The 16,982-nt window shown below is 49.7% G+C and overlaps 1 protein-coding gene across 3 annotated transcripts in view; it reads left to right on the top strand.

Moving 5' to 3' along the window:
* Positions 1-16,982, top strand: part of CEND1 (cell cycle exit and neuronal differentiation 1) — a 24,711-nt gene extending 7,729 nt beyond the window's left edge. For all 3 annotated transcript variants that reach the window (XM_063331365.1, XM_063331367.1, XM_063331366.1), the window contains exon 2: positions 7,076-16,982. In XM_063331365.1, the coding sequence (XP_063187435.1) occupies positions 7,249-7,641 (393 nt within the window). In that variant the 5' untranslated portion in view covers positions 7,076-7,248 and the 3' untranslated portion in view covers positions 7,642-16,982. The remainder of the gene's footprint in view (positions 1-7,075) is intronic.

Below are 16,982 nucleotides of genomic sequence, written 5' to 3'. Positions count from 1 at the left end.
CAGCCCACCCTCGCGCTCCCTCCTTTTCCTAACTCTCTTCCAAGCCACTTCGGTGCACGGGGAGATTTGCCAATCTTTGGGAGAAGGAAGGGAGGTGAGAATGGTCTTGAGCCTCGGGGTCTTGGGAGGGACACCCCAAACCCTACGCCCGTGGCTCTCCGGGGCAGTGTGCCTGACTGCAGCCTGTTTCTTCTTGCGCCATAAAATAGCCAAGTGGCAATGAACCAGCATTGCCCTGTGGCCGGTAACCTCAGACCTCTTTGGAGAAACCTTAATCTGTCAAAACAAGCTGTCTTCTGCTCGGCACTGTCCTCAGGGCACCATGAACTGACCTTATCCATGTGCTCCAGCTGAATTTCCTCTGGCCACTTCAGTCCAGACCTCTTTGGTGATGGTGATGCTCCATATGACCGCGCTGCCCTCCGTCTGAGGGTCTCGCATCGGTGAGTTCAGCTCCCTGGATCGCGTTGATTCAATTTTCACGAGCTGAAGGACCGAGTTTGTGACACGTGAAGGTCACGTAGGAAGCCTGTGGCAGCACTTGATCCCCCCAGTAACACCCCCAGTTTCTAACAGCCTGGTCCCAGTCACTTCACCCATAGCTGCCTTACTTTTTGTAGTCAGAAAGTCAGAACACTGCTTTTTTTTTTTTTTTTTTTTCCCCCCCTTTCCTTTTTCCCTTTTCAGGAAGTTACGTATTTTCAGGTGCCTCTTTGAAGTGGCCAAATTCTGATGTTCCTGTTTATGCGCCCCAGACAGCCACAGGAACAAAATCTGCAGACTTCAGTCTAAAATTACCTGCTCTTCACCTACCAGCTGGTGCCGGCGCCCGGCTCTGCGATGGTAATTCAATCCTGTGAGCCAGTTTTGGCAGGTGCAAATTGCACTCGCCAAAGGGAAGCTGTCTGAGGGCCATTTTCTGTCCCTTGGAAAGCTAGTTTGGTCTTAAATGACCAAAAGCAAGCGTGCCAGACTTACAGAACCTGCTGAAGGGACGTGAAATTAATTGGTATTCAGTGTACGTTCTTCCTCGGGGACACTGAAAACCTCTCACTGTGGTGGTGTTAAGACAATTGACTGGAGAATATGAGGAAGACTGCGGTGGGTGCTCTGTTATCAGGTTCAAAGTCCTCCCGTGGCTTCAGGAAGGAGGGACCTGGTCCCGAGAGGCAAAAGTCATCTTCTCCAGCACTGCTGGCTTCCAGCTTACGTCATCTCAAAGGGAACTGGGAGCAGGCTCGGTCGCATACCTTGTCTCCCTGCAGACGGCCTCTGGCCCCAGCCCCAGGCTGCTCCCACGCCTGGCTCAAGCGATGTGGAGTCATGGCATGGTCTTTGCTACAGTTCAGCTGCTTTGGGCTAAAGGGTTTGTGGGCTGAGAGTGGAGATGAAGCTGGAAGACGCATAAATGGTTGCCCAGTAATAGGCACCCATTTAATGCTTTGCCCCAAGGCCAACAGCTACTTAAGAGAATGGGGCTTTGGTACTTAGAACTCTCCTCTTTGCCCCCAAAAGGCAAAACTTCATGCCTTTTCTTTTTCAGACAGGTGGGAATGACAAAGAAGTGAAGGGGACTTTAAGTAGGGCTTAAGGAAGAAGATTTGAGGGTATGTAAGGTCTCTTTTGCCATCTCTGGCTCTTCCCGCGCAGCGTTGCTCCAGCTCAGACGTGGTCAGTAACTGCTTCTGAAGCTGTTTTCCACCAGAGGACACTTGGAGTTTGTGCATGGACTTCTGCAAGTATGAATTCATCTCCGTAACCCCGCTGTGGCGGTTGCAGTCTTTCCCACTGAGAGTGTGGCAGTTGAGGATCCGATGGAAAAGGTCAGCTTTTCATGGATGGGGGGGGAAGCCCCTACGTATGAACCCCCTGCCCGGCACTGCTGGGACCCCGCGCAGGTCGCTGGGGTGCAGCTGCCCGCCGCAGCCTCGCAAAGTTGCCGGCTTTTCCTTCTGATATGGTTTGAGAAACCCACAACCGTTTATTGTCATTTAGACAATTATTCTCTCACCCGACGACACCTCCCCACCCTGGAAGGGGAATCGGGGAAAAAACAAGGAAACCCCAGGGTTGAAATGTAAAAGGATTTAATAGAATAAGACTAAATAATTAACATTGGTAATACAAAAGAAGCAATATTGATGCCGATACCAATATAAAATGCACAAGGATTATACTCAGCCCGTTCCACCAGCGGAAGCCGTGCATCCCCGCAGGGACAGCCAATGTGGGCCCCTGCGAGCGCTGCGGCTGCGGGAGGAAGGGAAGGGCTCCGGGCTCCGGCACCGGGGCGAGGAGTGCTCAGGATGGCAGCCAGCACGGGAGAGAGGGAGAAAGAGAAAACTCCCCAGCAAAATTTCTAATTTATATTGAATGTGGTGTTCATGGTCTGAAGGAACCCTGTTGGCAGCCTGGGGCAAGTGCCCGGGTCTCGCTCCTCCTCATCCCCGCACCTGGGGAGCTCGAAAACGCTGAGACCTTGAATCCCCCACACCAGAGCTGGCTGTAAAGTAAATATTTTCACCAATTCAGACAGCAGAGTCCTCTAAAAGTACGTTTTTCCCAGGCATTAGAAGAGAAATTAGTCAAAACCAGGACACCTTCCAACCTGAAGCAGCGAGGGGAGGATGAGGGGGCTCGGGGCTGGTCTCTGCAGAGGGAAGAAGATCTTCCGAGGGCGACGCGTTACGGTAAAGCCAGCAATGACTCATCGGCTCCATTCGGTGCGGGATTGATGCAGCTTTCATCTGCGCACCCAGGAGACAGATGCACAGCTGTAATTTGCTAATTTGCTGGGGGGCCGGGGGCTGAGGCAGGAAAGGTGTCCTTCGGGGAGCCGGGGGAAGCTGTTCCTCACCTCGACCCCGTTGCTTTGGCTGGGACCAGCTTCTTGCCCCGGCGAGTCTGCGCTGACCTGGAGAGCTGCAACAACCAGCAGCGTCCCAGGAGGGCTGCGGGGTTTGCGTCACGCTTTTTTTTTTTTTTTTTTTTTTTTTTTTTTTTGGAGGGCTTTGCTTTTTCCCTTTTCTCCCCTATCACCGGTTTTGTGATCTCTGCTCTCTCTTTTCCACCCTGGGAAAAAGAAGTGGTTAGCTGCTGGGGGGTGAAAACCTCCCTGAAACGGCACAGATTGTTAAACAAAGAAATAAAAGAAATAGCACGGTGCGGGGGGGTGGGTGAAGGGAAGGAGTGAAGCCTCTTTTCTCACAAAACCTTATTCCCAAGTGCTGCCGTCTGTGTGGGAGGCAGAGAGGGAGCTGGCGGCGGCGGGGAGAACGGGTAGACGGGCAGAGACAGCAACCGAAGAGGAGATGGGAGGGAGGAATAAATAGACGTGAGAGCTATAAAGAAGAAAGCAAAGGTGGAGAAAAAGCAAAGGTGGTGGCCGTTCGAGAAAAACTTTGCGTGATGGAATGAGGGAAGAGGAGGAGACAAAGGGGGGGCAGAATGGGCGCTGGGGCTTCTCGTGGGGGGCAGAAAGGGCGCTGGGGCTTCTCGAATGCAGTGTTGAATAGCATCAGCTCAGCCAAGCCGAAGGGTCTGGGGAGATGCTGGGCAACGCTGTGGCAAGTTCCAGTGACAGAAAGCCACTGACGGAAAGCCCTTTCACGCGGACGCTTAAGAACTACTGATATTGATTTTTGGCTTAGTTTGGTTTCTATATCTCTTAAAACCTTTCCTAATCTTCATGAGGGGCTTGCATTGCTTTTAGTGGAAACTCGCTTGGAAACCAAGGCGTTCTTTGATGAGCCGTTTGTAGCGGTGCAGGGCACGGCGCCGGCCCTGAGCAAAACCAGCGTTCCTGCTTCCAGGAATCTGCAACCCAGTTCTGATCAACGAGGGGTGCGAATGAGAGAGGATATGGAGGAACTGATGTATTTGGGCTGTGCAGAGCCCCCATTCCTCAGCAGAGGCCAGTCTGCCCCCTCCACGATTTACCCCTACCATCTCCGTAGGCTGCACGTAGTTTTCCTATGGAAAGCAGCAAAAGTTTAATGCTGGGTTTGTATAGTATAACCGCACAAGTACTAGCCAGTGTGTGAGTAGCCCAGCTAACTGATATCGAAGCGACTGAGCAGGTAATTTAATATTTATGACATGATGAATCTGGCTCTCCCTGCTATAACCTCTAAGCCTGCTTCAGTCTTGGGCTCCGCTTACTCTTCCTTCGTCTCATCGTTGCACCAGATGTGAAATGAGGATAAATTGCTCCCGAACCAGAAGAGCAGAGTCTTGTGAGGGACTGCGCGCAGCCCCAGCCCTGGATCTACATAGAACTTCCCCTGAGCAGAGCCGTATGAATGCTCTTCGGAGGCAGTAGGAAGGAAAAGGTGAGGCAGGTGGTACCTACAGAAATATTGAAAAATGAACAAGGAGAGGAAAATGTTCTTGCCCTTGGCCAGGACCATGCCTTTATCTACCAAGCCCCAGGCCGCAGAGAAGGTCTTAAGCTTGGTGAGCATCTGGGATTGTGTGGTACAACGTGCCCAAGTGGGCATCTCAGTGATGCTTCACACCCTCAGCGAAGCATGTGGGGAGAGTGGTGGTGTTTTGGGTTTCCAAAAGGGTTTGATATCACAAACGTAGAAATGTTAAGCATTGCTCAGCTGCAGTCAAAGAGACTACGCTTTTTTACACTCAAAGTAGATCAGGTCCACGTAGAGCTGCTAGGGAAATTCGGTTGCTGGTTTTTAAACAAGTGAAAAGCTGGTTTGATTTTTATTTTTTTTTTTTTTATTCCATGGGAAGAGCTTGGTGTTAAACCGAATTGAAAATCCAAGGGAAGAGTAGCAACTGTCCTGCTTAGTGCTGGATAGGAAGCCCTGGGGACAGATTATCTACTGCTTGTCTTTCAATGTTTTATTTCAAAACTGGCCAGCTTGGATCATCTAATGCCTTTTGGAGACTTCAGGCTCCATCTCAGCAAATATTACCCAGCTAAAATTCAGCCGTTCTGAGGGAGGTGTGTAAGGTAGGTCTGTGGAAAGCCTTCTGGAAGCGTCTGTCCCATCTCCATGCTACAGGAAGAGCTGAGACTACTCTCCTAGGCTCACTGCCAACCCTTCAGACAGCCTTTTCAGCTTACGGCGTACTGGTCTCATGGTCACCGCGCCTGGTGCAGCCTGAGAGCTACGGGCTTCCCTGGTTTCGTGCTGCAGTTCCCTCAGTCAACTCCAGTTGACTGGCCCTGGAGAAGACGGTGGCCATCAAACAGTGGCTTACAAGGGAGAGCAGGAGATGGGGGAGTTTCTATTTTATACCAAGCTGTAAGATGTTGCCCAGCTTTGCTCTGGACCCAAACCTGGCATTTCTGGGAGCAGCTTTCGTAGAATCATAGAATTGTTAGGGTTGGAAGGGACCTTAAAGATCGTCTAGTTTCAACCGCCCTGCCCTGGGCAGGGACACCTCCCACTAGATCAGGTTGCTCAGAGCCCCGTCCAGCCTGGCCTTAAGAACTTCCAGGGATGGGGCTTCCACCACCTCTCTGGGCAACCTGTGCCAGTGTCTCACCACCCTCATGGTGAAGAACTTCTTCCTAACGTCCAGTCTGAATCGACCCATCTCTAGTTTTAATCCATTCCCTCTAGTCCTACCATGACCTGACATCCTAAAAAGTCCCTCCCCAGCTTTCTTGTCGGCCCCCTTAAGATCCTGGTAGGCCACTAGCAGGTCTCCTCAGAGCCTTCTTTTCCAGGAAAGCCTGGAGCTTTCCTCCAGGCTGGCGTTTCTGCCTAGCTGGGGATTAAAACATGGCATTTGTTAGCCTGGCTCGCAGAAGAGCCAGCAGCGCAGACCACTGCTGCAACCCTGGGACCTTCTCCCTGTCTGTCACTGGCACTCTGAGGCGCTATGGAAGAAACATCTCTCTGTAGAGGTTTTTGAGGAGCCTCTTTATTTCTAAATCCAGGCAGCTAATAAGCTCAGATTTCACTTAGCAGGCAGAAAGCCCTCGGCAGGCTGGTGGCGGCGCTGAAGGTCAGCAGGGCGGTAATGAAGCCGGCGACGGGGCTCTGACTGCTGCCTCCTGTTTACTCGTTATTTCCCAAGCTCAGAGCTGACGCGGTGCTGCGCCAGCGGGCGCTGATGGCGCGCTGCCCAGCCGCCGTCTCCTCTCCTCCCGTCGCGCAGAGGGGTAGCCATGGCAGCTCCATCTCCTGGCTCGCCCTGCCCAGCGAGGCTTGCTGGGGTGATGTCTGTGGTGTTGGTTTTATCCTCCTTTGAAGCCCACTTTGTCCGTTTGCTGAATTCTCTGGATGCAGCCTTGCTGTTCGCTGCTTTCATCAGTTCCCGGGGGGAAAATGGCTCCAGCTAATCACCTGCGGTACAGCTGCCATCCTGCTGGGCTCCGTAGGCAAGCCCAGATAACCACCGCAAGGAGGAGACAGGAGTGGGATCTCTCCGTCACTGTGAGACACAGCTTTACAGTAAATTCAGGCAGTTGCAGTGGAGTCAATACACTGGTTTGACCAGCTGAGGATCTCACGCTTGCCTTACTGTGCTGTAGCTTACAGCAGTAATCCTTCTGGCTCTCATACCTATAACTGAGGAGCTGAGCCTGTTTCTTTTCTGCAGTACCCATCCGGATGTGGGGAGTATCGCACAAGATCACATATTAACCACTTCCTAAACTTAACTTGGGATACTGCTGCAAAAAGGAGGGTAGAGGGTGAGTTACAAGCAGGGAGGAGCCATTGATCTGCTTTCCCCTGCAACAAAATATTTTCTCTTTACCCAGGGGGTTGGCAGCCGTGATGAGCAAATGAAAAGTAAGATTTATTTGGTTGGACAGGAGTTTATCTTGTCACTGACAAATGGCGTCACATACAGGGCCAGGATGGACTGGATTACACACGGAGCCTGGTTGTGGCAGCCAGAGGTGACAGTCTGAGCTGTTTGATGTTCTCCCAAGTGCGGGTGCTGTATTAGGTGCTTAGAATACAGCTCATAGTTGCTAAAGAAAGAGCCAACAGTTTTCCAGGTTTGTCTTCTGTCCTCCTCCGTTGCCTCCTGGTGGAACGGCGCTGGCTTGCTCTGTCCTTTCACTCACCTCTCGTTGCTCTGCTTCCTCTTCCAGGTGCTGTATCATGTCCAGATAGGACACCGCCAGTGTGAGAATCCTCCCAAGACAACCACTCCGAGGGGCTGAGCTGTCCCTCTCAGGTGGCTCCTCTGCTTCTCCGGCGGCTGGGCAAAGGAGGAGAACTGGGATTGCCCCGTATCCAGTTGCTACCCACAGCACTTATAGGGATGGATTCCAAAGGCAACGTCCGAAGCGGAAACAAACCTGACGCCAAGGCCCCCAGCTCCGCAAAGCCAGAAAAGCCCAACCCTGGGCCTGCCACGAATGCAGACAAGAAGGAGATCCCCAAAGAGCAGCCCGCTCCCGCCACTGCCGCCAAGAAGGCAGGCGGCGATGCTGCCGTCGTGAACAACCACAGCAACCTGAAACCCAGCCCCGCCGCCACCGAGACACAAGAGGCCACCGGCCAGTCCCCTGACTCTGACCACAAGGGAAACAGCTCCGAGGAGTCGCCAGGCAGCATCTTCGACAACATGAAGCCCTTGATCATCGTGGGAGGAGTGGCGGTGGCTGCGCTCGCTGTGATTGTGGGAGTGGCGTTCCTAGCCCGGAAAAAATGAAGACCGAGACGGGGTGGGGATGAGAAACCCAGCCCAGCTGTACAGCTCCTTTTGAGACAAATGCATGCAGAAAAATTCTATACATATCTATATATATATATAGAGCGAGCTAGATAGGTCAACAACAAACACCAACTGCAACTCCAAGAGTCTTGTTCAAGACAACTGTGCCAGTTTGACCCAGTGTGGGTAACTCCATGCACTCCGTGTGTTCTTTCATGTAATATATCTTGGCTTATACCACTGTGTATAGATTACAGCTTCTCCTGATCGGTGTAAATGACGGTGTCCCCTCCCCTCCCCCGCCGTCCTCCCTGGGAGACACCCCCACCTCTCCTGCAGTCCCCTGTTTTCAAGTCCAAAGTGTTCTATGTCCCATCCAGAGTCCCCACTTTGTGTTTTGGTTTCTGTTTGGTTTGGTTTTAAGTTGGGTTGTGGTAAAGAAGACGTAAGGGGAGACGGAGCCTCGTGCCAAGACCCAGTTTTTCTGTCACCCTGTGTTGGGCTGGTGTTTATCCAGCACCCCTGGGGCAGGGGAACCACTGGGCGAACGCAGGCAAAAGGCAGCTCCTTGACCCCAACAGCAAAGTGTGATCTCTATTAGGTGTCTTGTGTACCTGCTGCTCACCAACCTACTCTTAAAAGACCCAACTCAAAAGCGCCCCAGGAGAAAACAGGCTGGCTGCAGCTGGAGGCTGAGACCGCAGCATGGTAGAGCTGAGTATGTGACTTGGGACATCAAACCGAGTCGTTTCTCAGGCTGAGCTGCCAGCGGGGCGAGAGCAGAGGGGCCGTACTGTGACCGACGGCGCAGCCAGCGGCACGTGGAGATCCCTGGCAAAGTCCCACGCCGACTTCAGGCAGACAGCAGCTGCCATCTGCTTGGTTTCTTGCACGTTGGCAGGCAGCCTCCAGGATCCCACGGCTCGCCAAGGTCATACGGGCAGCATTTGGGAATAGAGAAGCTTTGTTTTGGATCTAGTATTTCCTAGAGTTAGGCTGGGCTCTGTGGGATGCTGTGGTCTCAGCCCAAACACCCTCGAGGTCAGCTGGACTCTTTCCGTTCATTTCTTCGGGCTTTGGATCAGGCCTTTCACCTGCTTTTTTTTTTTCCCCCGAAGGCTATGGTCTCTCGCTACAGGAGAAGGTAGAAAAAGTGGAGGCATGAGCTGGCTTTAGGGGCAGAAAGGACCTGGGATCCCGTGAGAATAAGACTGACCTGCTTTATACCAGGGAAGCCCCGTTTAAGGGCACTGGAAGTCTGTCTGTCTTGGGGGGATTTCCTGCCTCCCTCCGATGAGGGATTTGTGACTCCTCCAAGCTTTGGACATGGGAAAAAAATCCCAGCCTTTGGGAACGGCCTGGTTTCATCAGTGAGAACTTTGGCTCTAAGGCCAGGCCTTGTGAAGGGGAGAAGGAAGGCAGGCGAAGAGGGGGGGTGTTCAGTGCGTTGGCCGGTGCCCTTCCCCTAACACCAAGAAGTGGGCAGATCTTATTCTAAAAGTTTCCGTGGGACTACTCTTGGCTGCTACGCTACTGCAAAAAGGGTATTGCAAAAAAAGAATTTACTTTTTTTTTTTTTTTTGTTTTTTAAAATTTGGTCAGAGATGAGAGAATCACAGAGTCTCCAGAGCTCGGCAGCAGCGGCGGGCGATGGGCAGGGTTTTGGAGAGAGGATTAGCAAGAGGCTGTGACAACGTGGAGTGAGTTCAGTTAAAGAGCCTTAGTCACACCTCTTTAACTGGGCCTGGACGTATAAATTCCGCAGGTACAGGGCCAGAGAAAGGCGTACGTTCCTCAGGTACTGCTTTTGCAGTGCCTGCTTCTGGCAGGATTGCTGGATAGGATGGTGGGCGTGTGTAACCTGATCCGGCAATTCTTCTCTTGGCTCACGTCTGTTTTATTTACCTCCAGATTTGGTCTGCTGAATGCACGTGGCTTCCCCAAACAAAAGGTCTTTTGACGCAGCCTGGCCGTTCCTCTGGTGAGATTTGTCACCCTCTTTTCCCCAAGGCTCGTAAAAATACACCCCGAGGTGCACGGCCTCTGGGGCTATCAGATGCTGTCTTCTGATGAACAACAGGCTGCGTGCAGCTGAAGTTTAATGTCTACCTCTACCTTTACCAGTACAGAGAGAGGGGGTGGGCCTGTTGGGTGCACAGCGGTTTTTGGAACGAGCGCTGCAGCCCCAGGTGGAATCCTGGTGGTTTAAAGCGCTCTTTGCATGTGTTGTGGATGTGTCTCCTAGTATGTCACAGCCTGGAGAATTTTTTGGATTTGAAGCAAAAGGATCCGTGGCGGGGGTGTTTCTGTAATGCCACTTTCATCTAAGGAACTGATTTCCCCTCATCCTGTTTTGCAGGTGTTCAGAGGTTATTTTGGGGGGGGGAAGAAGGGGGGGCAAACAATAGCAAAGGGTGTGTGAGAGGCACTTGGAAAGCAGAGATGCGGGAGAGAATACAGCTCGGCAGCAGCCCCAGCACGGCTCCCTTGCAGCGACTGCGGCGGGGCTTTGCAAAGGACACGGTGAGGCTGCTGCACCCACACTGAGAGTCGGGGAGGGCTGCAGAGCCCCCAGCCCCCGACGGGCGCATCCTCTTGCTGTATTGGGGAGAGACCCCGTTGCACCCAGCTCCCCCTGCTCCTGCTTGCACCCTGAACCGTGCATTCCGGTTCCTCACACGGGAAATCTGGGTGCATAAGCCAAGAAGACTGCGGTGCAGTCCTGCCAGGAACCTGATCTCCACGACTGGGAGGCGCGTGCCCGCTGGGTACGGAGCAAGGTATCCAAGCCGCCGGGGGCTGGATGTGGGGATGGCTATTTCTGGGCTCCCCTTCCCTCAGATCTCTGGAGCACAAAGCTCCTGGCTGTAGGGAAATTTTGCTTACGTTGCCATGAGGAAGGGAAATCGGCCGCCCCTGCTCCGATTCATGTTTTATCGAAGTAGGGTGGTGATTTTCAGACAGCGACTTCTGTTCTCAAGAGGGAGACCTGTCTTCAGGAGATGCTTCTGCCTGTCCTGTCTGTTCCCTCCCTCTCAGCCCTGGCACATGGTTCTTTCTTTTAGCAGTGTGACAACATTCTAGATGTAGCATCTATCTGTTCTGTCCTGACCAGAGTAGATAGATACAGGAGGAGGAAAAAGAAATGCCTGCGTCATTTGAGTCTCCTATTTTACTTTCTAAAGTGTTTTTTTTTTAGTTCTTTGACTTAACCTTTGGCAACAGAAGAGAGGAAAAACAGTTCTCAGCCAACATGGGCCTTAACCATTTCTGTCTGCCCTGGACCCCCCCTGCCCTTAGAGCACTCAGACGCAATTCCATCCAGAAACACACCACGGAGATGGTGATGGGACTGCAGCTCCTCAGGCGGGGATGTAACCACGGCGAACCCTCCCCAGGCAGTGCCCATGGCACGTCCTGTTCGTAAGGGATTTTCTGCTTTCTGTGATCGGTTAACCTTGCTGTCTGCTGTCCAGATTCACCACCCGGAACCCACCTCCTTGGCAGTTTGGCTTGGAAAACACCTCTGTGTGTGTGTGTATGTGTATATACACCACCTTGCCTTGAAGAATATTCCGCATATGTATGTATACATACACATATGTTTATATTACTGCAGTCTGGAGGCGGGGAGGGGGTAAAACAAATCAACCTGGAGACGACCCTTCATTTGTTTCCCTGCATTCACACAAAGTGTCCGTGATGTCTTTGTCGTGCCATTCGCATCGTGCCATGCAGCACCTCAATTCCTTTTCGGTCCTGGTTTCTTCTCAGTGCAAAGAATGTATGGCTAGTGAACTGCTGAATGTACGATGTGCCCCTTGTGCTAGAAGCTCAAAATTACTGTTCCCCTCCCTGGATAGTCGTGTGGGCTACTCGCTTTAAAATAAGGCACTTTTAGACTCTACTGGACTGTGTTGTAGCGCTTTTCAAAGTGTGGCTCTAGTGTTGATTGGAGTCAGGTAGGTCAAGCGTAGATGCCATCCAAGCTCCTAAGCACGCAGCTGGGGCGACGCACTTCAGGCCTGACTTGCAAATGACATCCCTTTAGCAAACACCTCCTGTTCTGCCTTAACGTGCCAGGCTGTGCGGTGGTTTCATTTTGAGAAAAAAAAAAAAAAAAAAAAATAACGTCCAGCAAGAACTAGGCTGAGAAGAGCAAATTCACCTCTCTCAGAATCGAAGCGAGACTGAAACCAAATTTGTCGAAGCAGAAGGCCTAAATGACTGAACTCGCTGTGCTAAATAAATAGTTGTCTTTTCTCGTACTGAGCACATGCCGTTATTTGCTTGATGTTATTCTTTGTGTGGTGTTTGTGATACGAAGTCCTTCTAGTGGTATCTCCGTGGGGAGAATGAACTAACGCTTAAAACTGATCAGATTCTGTGCTTGGGATTTGAAGAGATCTAGATTGCTAGTTTACTCTTTTGATAAATCTATAAATTATAAATTTGCAAAACTGACTTTGGATATTGTAACATCACTAAAATTATAGATTCAATTACTACACCTGATCTCAATCTATTTTTAAGGAGCCATAAGTTTTAGTCAAATATAAAGATGTCATTACGCTCTCTTGGACAACTTAGTAGAAGGTTTTTGATGCTTCTAGGTTTAAGAAAGATGAAATGGATTACACTTCTGCTTCCTCTTTCTACTAATTTAATACGCTGTGGATAAGTCCCATTATTCCTAACAGTAGGAGGCAAAAAAATCTGGAAGCCAAAGGATAACGCAGCAGCATCTCAGGAGGGTAAGAATGCATTCTTGCAGGTGCTGTTCACCTCTCGCGCTCACACTTGAAGCGCTGAACAGTTGCTTGCCCTGAAGCCTTTCTTACTTCCCTTAGGTCAAGCGATAAATTAAAAATGGATTTATGTCTCTGCCGAATCGAAATTCCGGGGCTGATCCATAGGCTACTGAAAACAAGGGGAATTTTTCCATTGGCTTCACCATGCTCTGCTCAGGCCTTTGAGATCTTACTGGCACCAGGGATATGATTGCAGGTCATCATCAAATGTAAAATCAGCTCAATGGCATGTGGCTTTTTAAAAAAAAAAAAAACTGACAAAAACATTCCTTATCCCTTCTGCTGAATGTGAGAAAAGTCTTCTCTGGTATTAACTGAGGCAGCCAAACTCATGGCCACACTTATACCTACCTTAGTGTTTGTGTATGAACAACAACGGTGTAGCTAAAATAAACCTGGAGTTGGTGAGAGATGGTTTCTGCCTTAAAAATTTCCCTTCCTTTCCTGGAAATGCCCCTGGGGTTTAGAAATCCATCTAGCTATTCTTAGAATCAGTTGAAAATAAGTCCTGAAGATTTGAGAGAAAAATTATTCTTCAAGAAACAAAGCAAAAAAGAAAAGCGATGGAAAAAAATGTATTTGAAAGGTGAAATTCTTGGAATTTCAATCAGCTCTACAGAAAGCTTAAAGTCACTGCTGCTGAGAGGGTACAAGGAACGGTGCAGAGGAGCACAGAGGAAAAAAGCCCAATTTCATCATCTTAACAGTTTCGGTAAGGACACATTAACTTTTATACCCCATCCACTTCTTTTTTCCCTTGGGCAAAAGGAAAAATGACCAACTGATGCCATGCAAATTAACCTTCACTAATTGACTTTTCCAAACGAATTTTTGCCAGCTCTGTGCAACGTTAAAGGGTTAGTGAAGCAAGAAAAAGACTTGAAGTTTTCTACAATCAACTTTGTGTGATTAAGGGAAATGGCAAGTTTATGATCTGGGCATTTTGAAAGGCTGTGTTCTCTGTTCACATGCTTTGCTATGGAAAGGACTCAAATTCACCTACTCGCATTTCGATCCTCCCGGTCTGCGCCACCATGCTAGAGCGGGGATGCTGGTTCCCTTCCCAAGCCACGTAGCATCCTACCATGGTCTCATTCCCTTCATCGCGGAGCCGGGAGGAGAAATCTCCCAAGCCAGGAAGAGCCGCCTTCTGTAGGGGCAGGCAACCGTATCACATAGTCTTTTTCATAAACCGACCGCCGTTCTGCTTTACAGGTTGGGCACCTCCCTTCAGGAACAGAATTGGCTTTGACCTGGATAATAAAAATTGTGTACTGAAGTTAGTTAAACTCTCAGCGCAGGAGGCTCTAATCGGCATATTTCCTGTTATTTACCCCAGAGGTATTTGCTCCTTTACTCTTTCAGGGAGAAACCCGCTGATGCTGAAGATCTGACCTGGGCTGTCTGCACGTTTTAGGTCTTATGAGTGGCACCCGATTGGTAACAACTCCACCGCAGAAAGCGATGAAGCCTGTGCAGCAATCTTCTGGGCCAGGGGATGTGGTACCACCCACGCACTTCAAGATTTATGCTCCGTGAAGAAGCCAGGAGACAGCGATGGGAGCGGTGTCTGCCTAGTACCGGGGATTACATATCGCTGCTCTGCTTTCAGCCCATCATCGGTCCCTAAACACTTCTGCAGTGACTGGTTTTAGCCTGTCGTTCGTCTTAAAACCTCTCCTGTCCTCATTGAATTGAAAACTAGCTCTCTCCTGAAGTTTATCTATTTGAAGTTATTTTAATCATCAATGGTAAATTATTTTTTAAGTGGCTTTAAGGGCAAAGAGCAAAGATAAGATATCTCTGCTGTCATGGTGAATACATGGCAAAAAAGAGAAGGTACTTAATTTAGGTTCATCAAACTGAAGGTAGCTATACAGAAAGTTGGTCTCCGTGAGGTAGATTATCTCAAATTGAGCAGCCCGGATGATGATGCAAGGTGCCACCGAGGGACCTGCAACGTAACTGAGACACTGGCTTGGAACATGCCCCATGTGCCGTTCAGCTGGGCTCAGCTGGGTCTGTCCAACACCATTTTTCTATGTCTCTTACTGCATCTCGCTGTGGTTACCTCAGATCACATCACCTTGATTGACTGGCCCTGGGGAATTTAATCTGTTGAGCAAAGGGGTTTTTTTTATAATGACTTTTTCCTCTTCTCTTTTAGATCATCGGTCCACCCCTGCGACCTGCTTTCCTTTTTAATACCCAAATTCTTAGGCTGTCAGCTTATGCCAGATCTTCAACTGCTACAAGCTATGTGGCTCCATTGGTTTCTGGAGATCTGATTCATTGCTTGTTTGTTCTGTTAGTCATTCTTTGGCTACTGCACCCTATGCCTTTTCCTTTCCCTGCTTTCTTCCCAGGCAGCTCTGCAGATGTGGCCTCTCCACAGCTAGGCAGAAACCCTGCCCCAAGGCTGAGGCAGATTTTGGGTAGTCCCAACGAAAAGATAGAGGCAACGTTGAGCCACTGAGCACCTAAGGGGAATGCAGAGACTGTGTGGCACGGCAGGGAATGTACGATGTTTTCACCTGCCCTCATCGCCAAGGCTTGAGGGTCTGAGTCTGCAAGATGCTATGTGCTCTTTCCTGGTGAGAAGGTCCCGTTCTTGTCCTTGCTCTTCCATGTCAGTAAGCCACTGCGTGGCCACAAGCCCTGCTGAGGATTGAAGCCCGCCTGCCAGTCAGGTGTGAGCTACTCTGGCTGCTCAGGAGCTGCTGCCACAGCACGAGCACACACCACACTTGGCTGAAGCTGGTGCTTCCCCAGCCCTCCAGTTACTGGAGCACCACAAACACAGGCGGAGAAGAGAGGGACTCAAGAGCTGGCTCTCAGCTGAAGTCGATGGTCTGCATTTCTGCTGGCCTTCAGGAGTCGACTCATGTGCAGGGGCATGCTGCGTCTCTCTCATCTCCCATCAGCTGCAGGATCGAGGACACAAAGAAGCCTGCAAAGATTTTTTGCTATTTGAACGGGCTGCTCAGATGTTACCGTTTGATACAGCGATGCAAGACTGCAGGGCCTTGAAAATTCCCATCTCATTCCACTAATCGTGCTAATTAGCTGATGCCCAAAGCCTGCAAGTGGTGTGACAAGTCACAGCCATGGGCTTTGCAAATGCGTGGGTTTGGCTCCACGCTGGACTAACGTGTTACTCTTCCTCCTGTTTCTCTTTCGGTTGACCATTCCAGTCTTTTTCCATGTCTCCTGATGCAGAGTCCCAGCACAGCCCACCAAAAATAAATTCACAGGTTCTTTCTGTCTGTGCATGACGATGCTACAGAACCAAAACCCCCAGAAGGAAGAGAGGAAGCTTTAATCACCTTTGCAACAGTAAAGACCTGCATTGTATCCCTGGTTTTGCCAGAGCAGCTTCAAGCAGTCAAATTTCTGGGGCAATTTGACAAGAACAGGGTGCCATACAATTTTGTCATGTTAAAAACCAACCAACCAACAAGCGAATAATTTGGCTTTACTAAGTTTTGAGCAGCCCTTCTTCAACCTGGTGCCTTTTCCCGAGTCACTGGTTAGGACCCTTTCAATCGAAATCTTCAAAAGGTGCAATCTCAACTCTCCAGCGAAAACCAACTCTCTTCTAGTGGTAGGTGCAGGTTGTTTACAAACTTGTGGAGAAACTAAAATTGTAGAAAGGGAACTCGAAGGTCAGATTACAGGGGATATTTTTTCTTTTTTTCTTTCGGTTTGCTTGGATTCTGTTACTTTTCCAGGGACTGATCCAAAGCCCTCGGAAGTCAGATGGGAAATGCCTGCTGCTACCTCGGAGGCCCCAGGCATCTTTCCAAGGAGGTCGGTGGGTTTTGAGTCAGCCCCTGAACGTGTTTTCCAAGTAATGGTAATTTTCAGAGCGACACCTTGATTTCTTCCCTGTACAAACAGACCTGCTTGTCACTTACACACATTTACCTGTGTTCAACATACAGGTTTGGTTTGTGTTTGGTTTTTTTTTTTTTTGCTTTCAGAAACAATATGCTGCTGGACACATTTCCTGGAGGGAAATGGACACCTACCTACACACAAAGCTATACAGCTAATTTATACCTTGTTGAATTTATAATCTTGTCTATGCTTCTATGGACACTTTGTATGGGCTGCAGCTCAAATCCTAAAATAGTCAAGAATTTTTCCTTTCCCATATAGTATTCTATTTACTTTGACTTAAAAAAAAAAGCGTATAAATGCAATAATGCAGGTAGACTAGAAATACTAGATTGAAAATTAAAGTAGTTTAGCTTGTCCCATTGTGACTGACAGTGTTGTACGACACCCAACGCTGTACCCTAACATTTTCCAGGCTTTCTACGTAGCTGAATCTAGTATTAGCTTTGAAAACCCATTGTATGAGTGGTGGGTGGATGGGTTGGAAACGTGTGCTCTCTACACACTGTATGTTACTCACATCAGAAGCTGTATGGCCACTCCATATGCTGTGAAACTGTAAATGATTCCCAATACACCTGTAACTCTTACCAGGATTGTGAGAAATAAACTATATATAGAGATATA

This window comes from Chroicocephalus ridibundus, chromosome 4 (assembly GCF_963924245.1).
Source record: "Chroicocephalus ridibundus chromosome 4, bChrRid1.1, whole genome shotgun sequence".
NCBI classification, from domain to species: Eukaryota; Metazoa; Chordata; class Aves; order Charadriiformes; family Laridae; genus Chroicocephalus; species Chroicocephalus ridibundus.
This window is presented reverse-complemented; position numbering and strand designations above follow the sequence as displayed.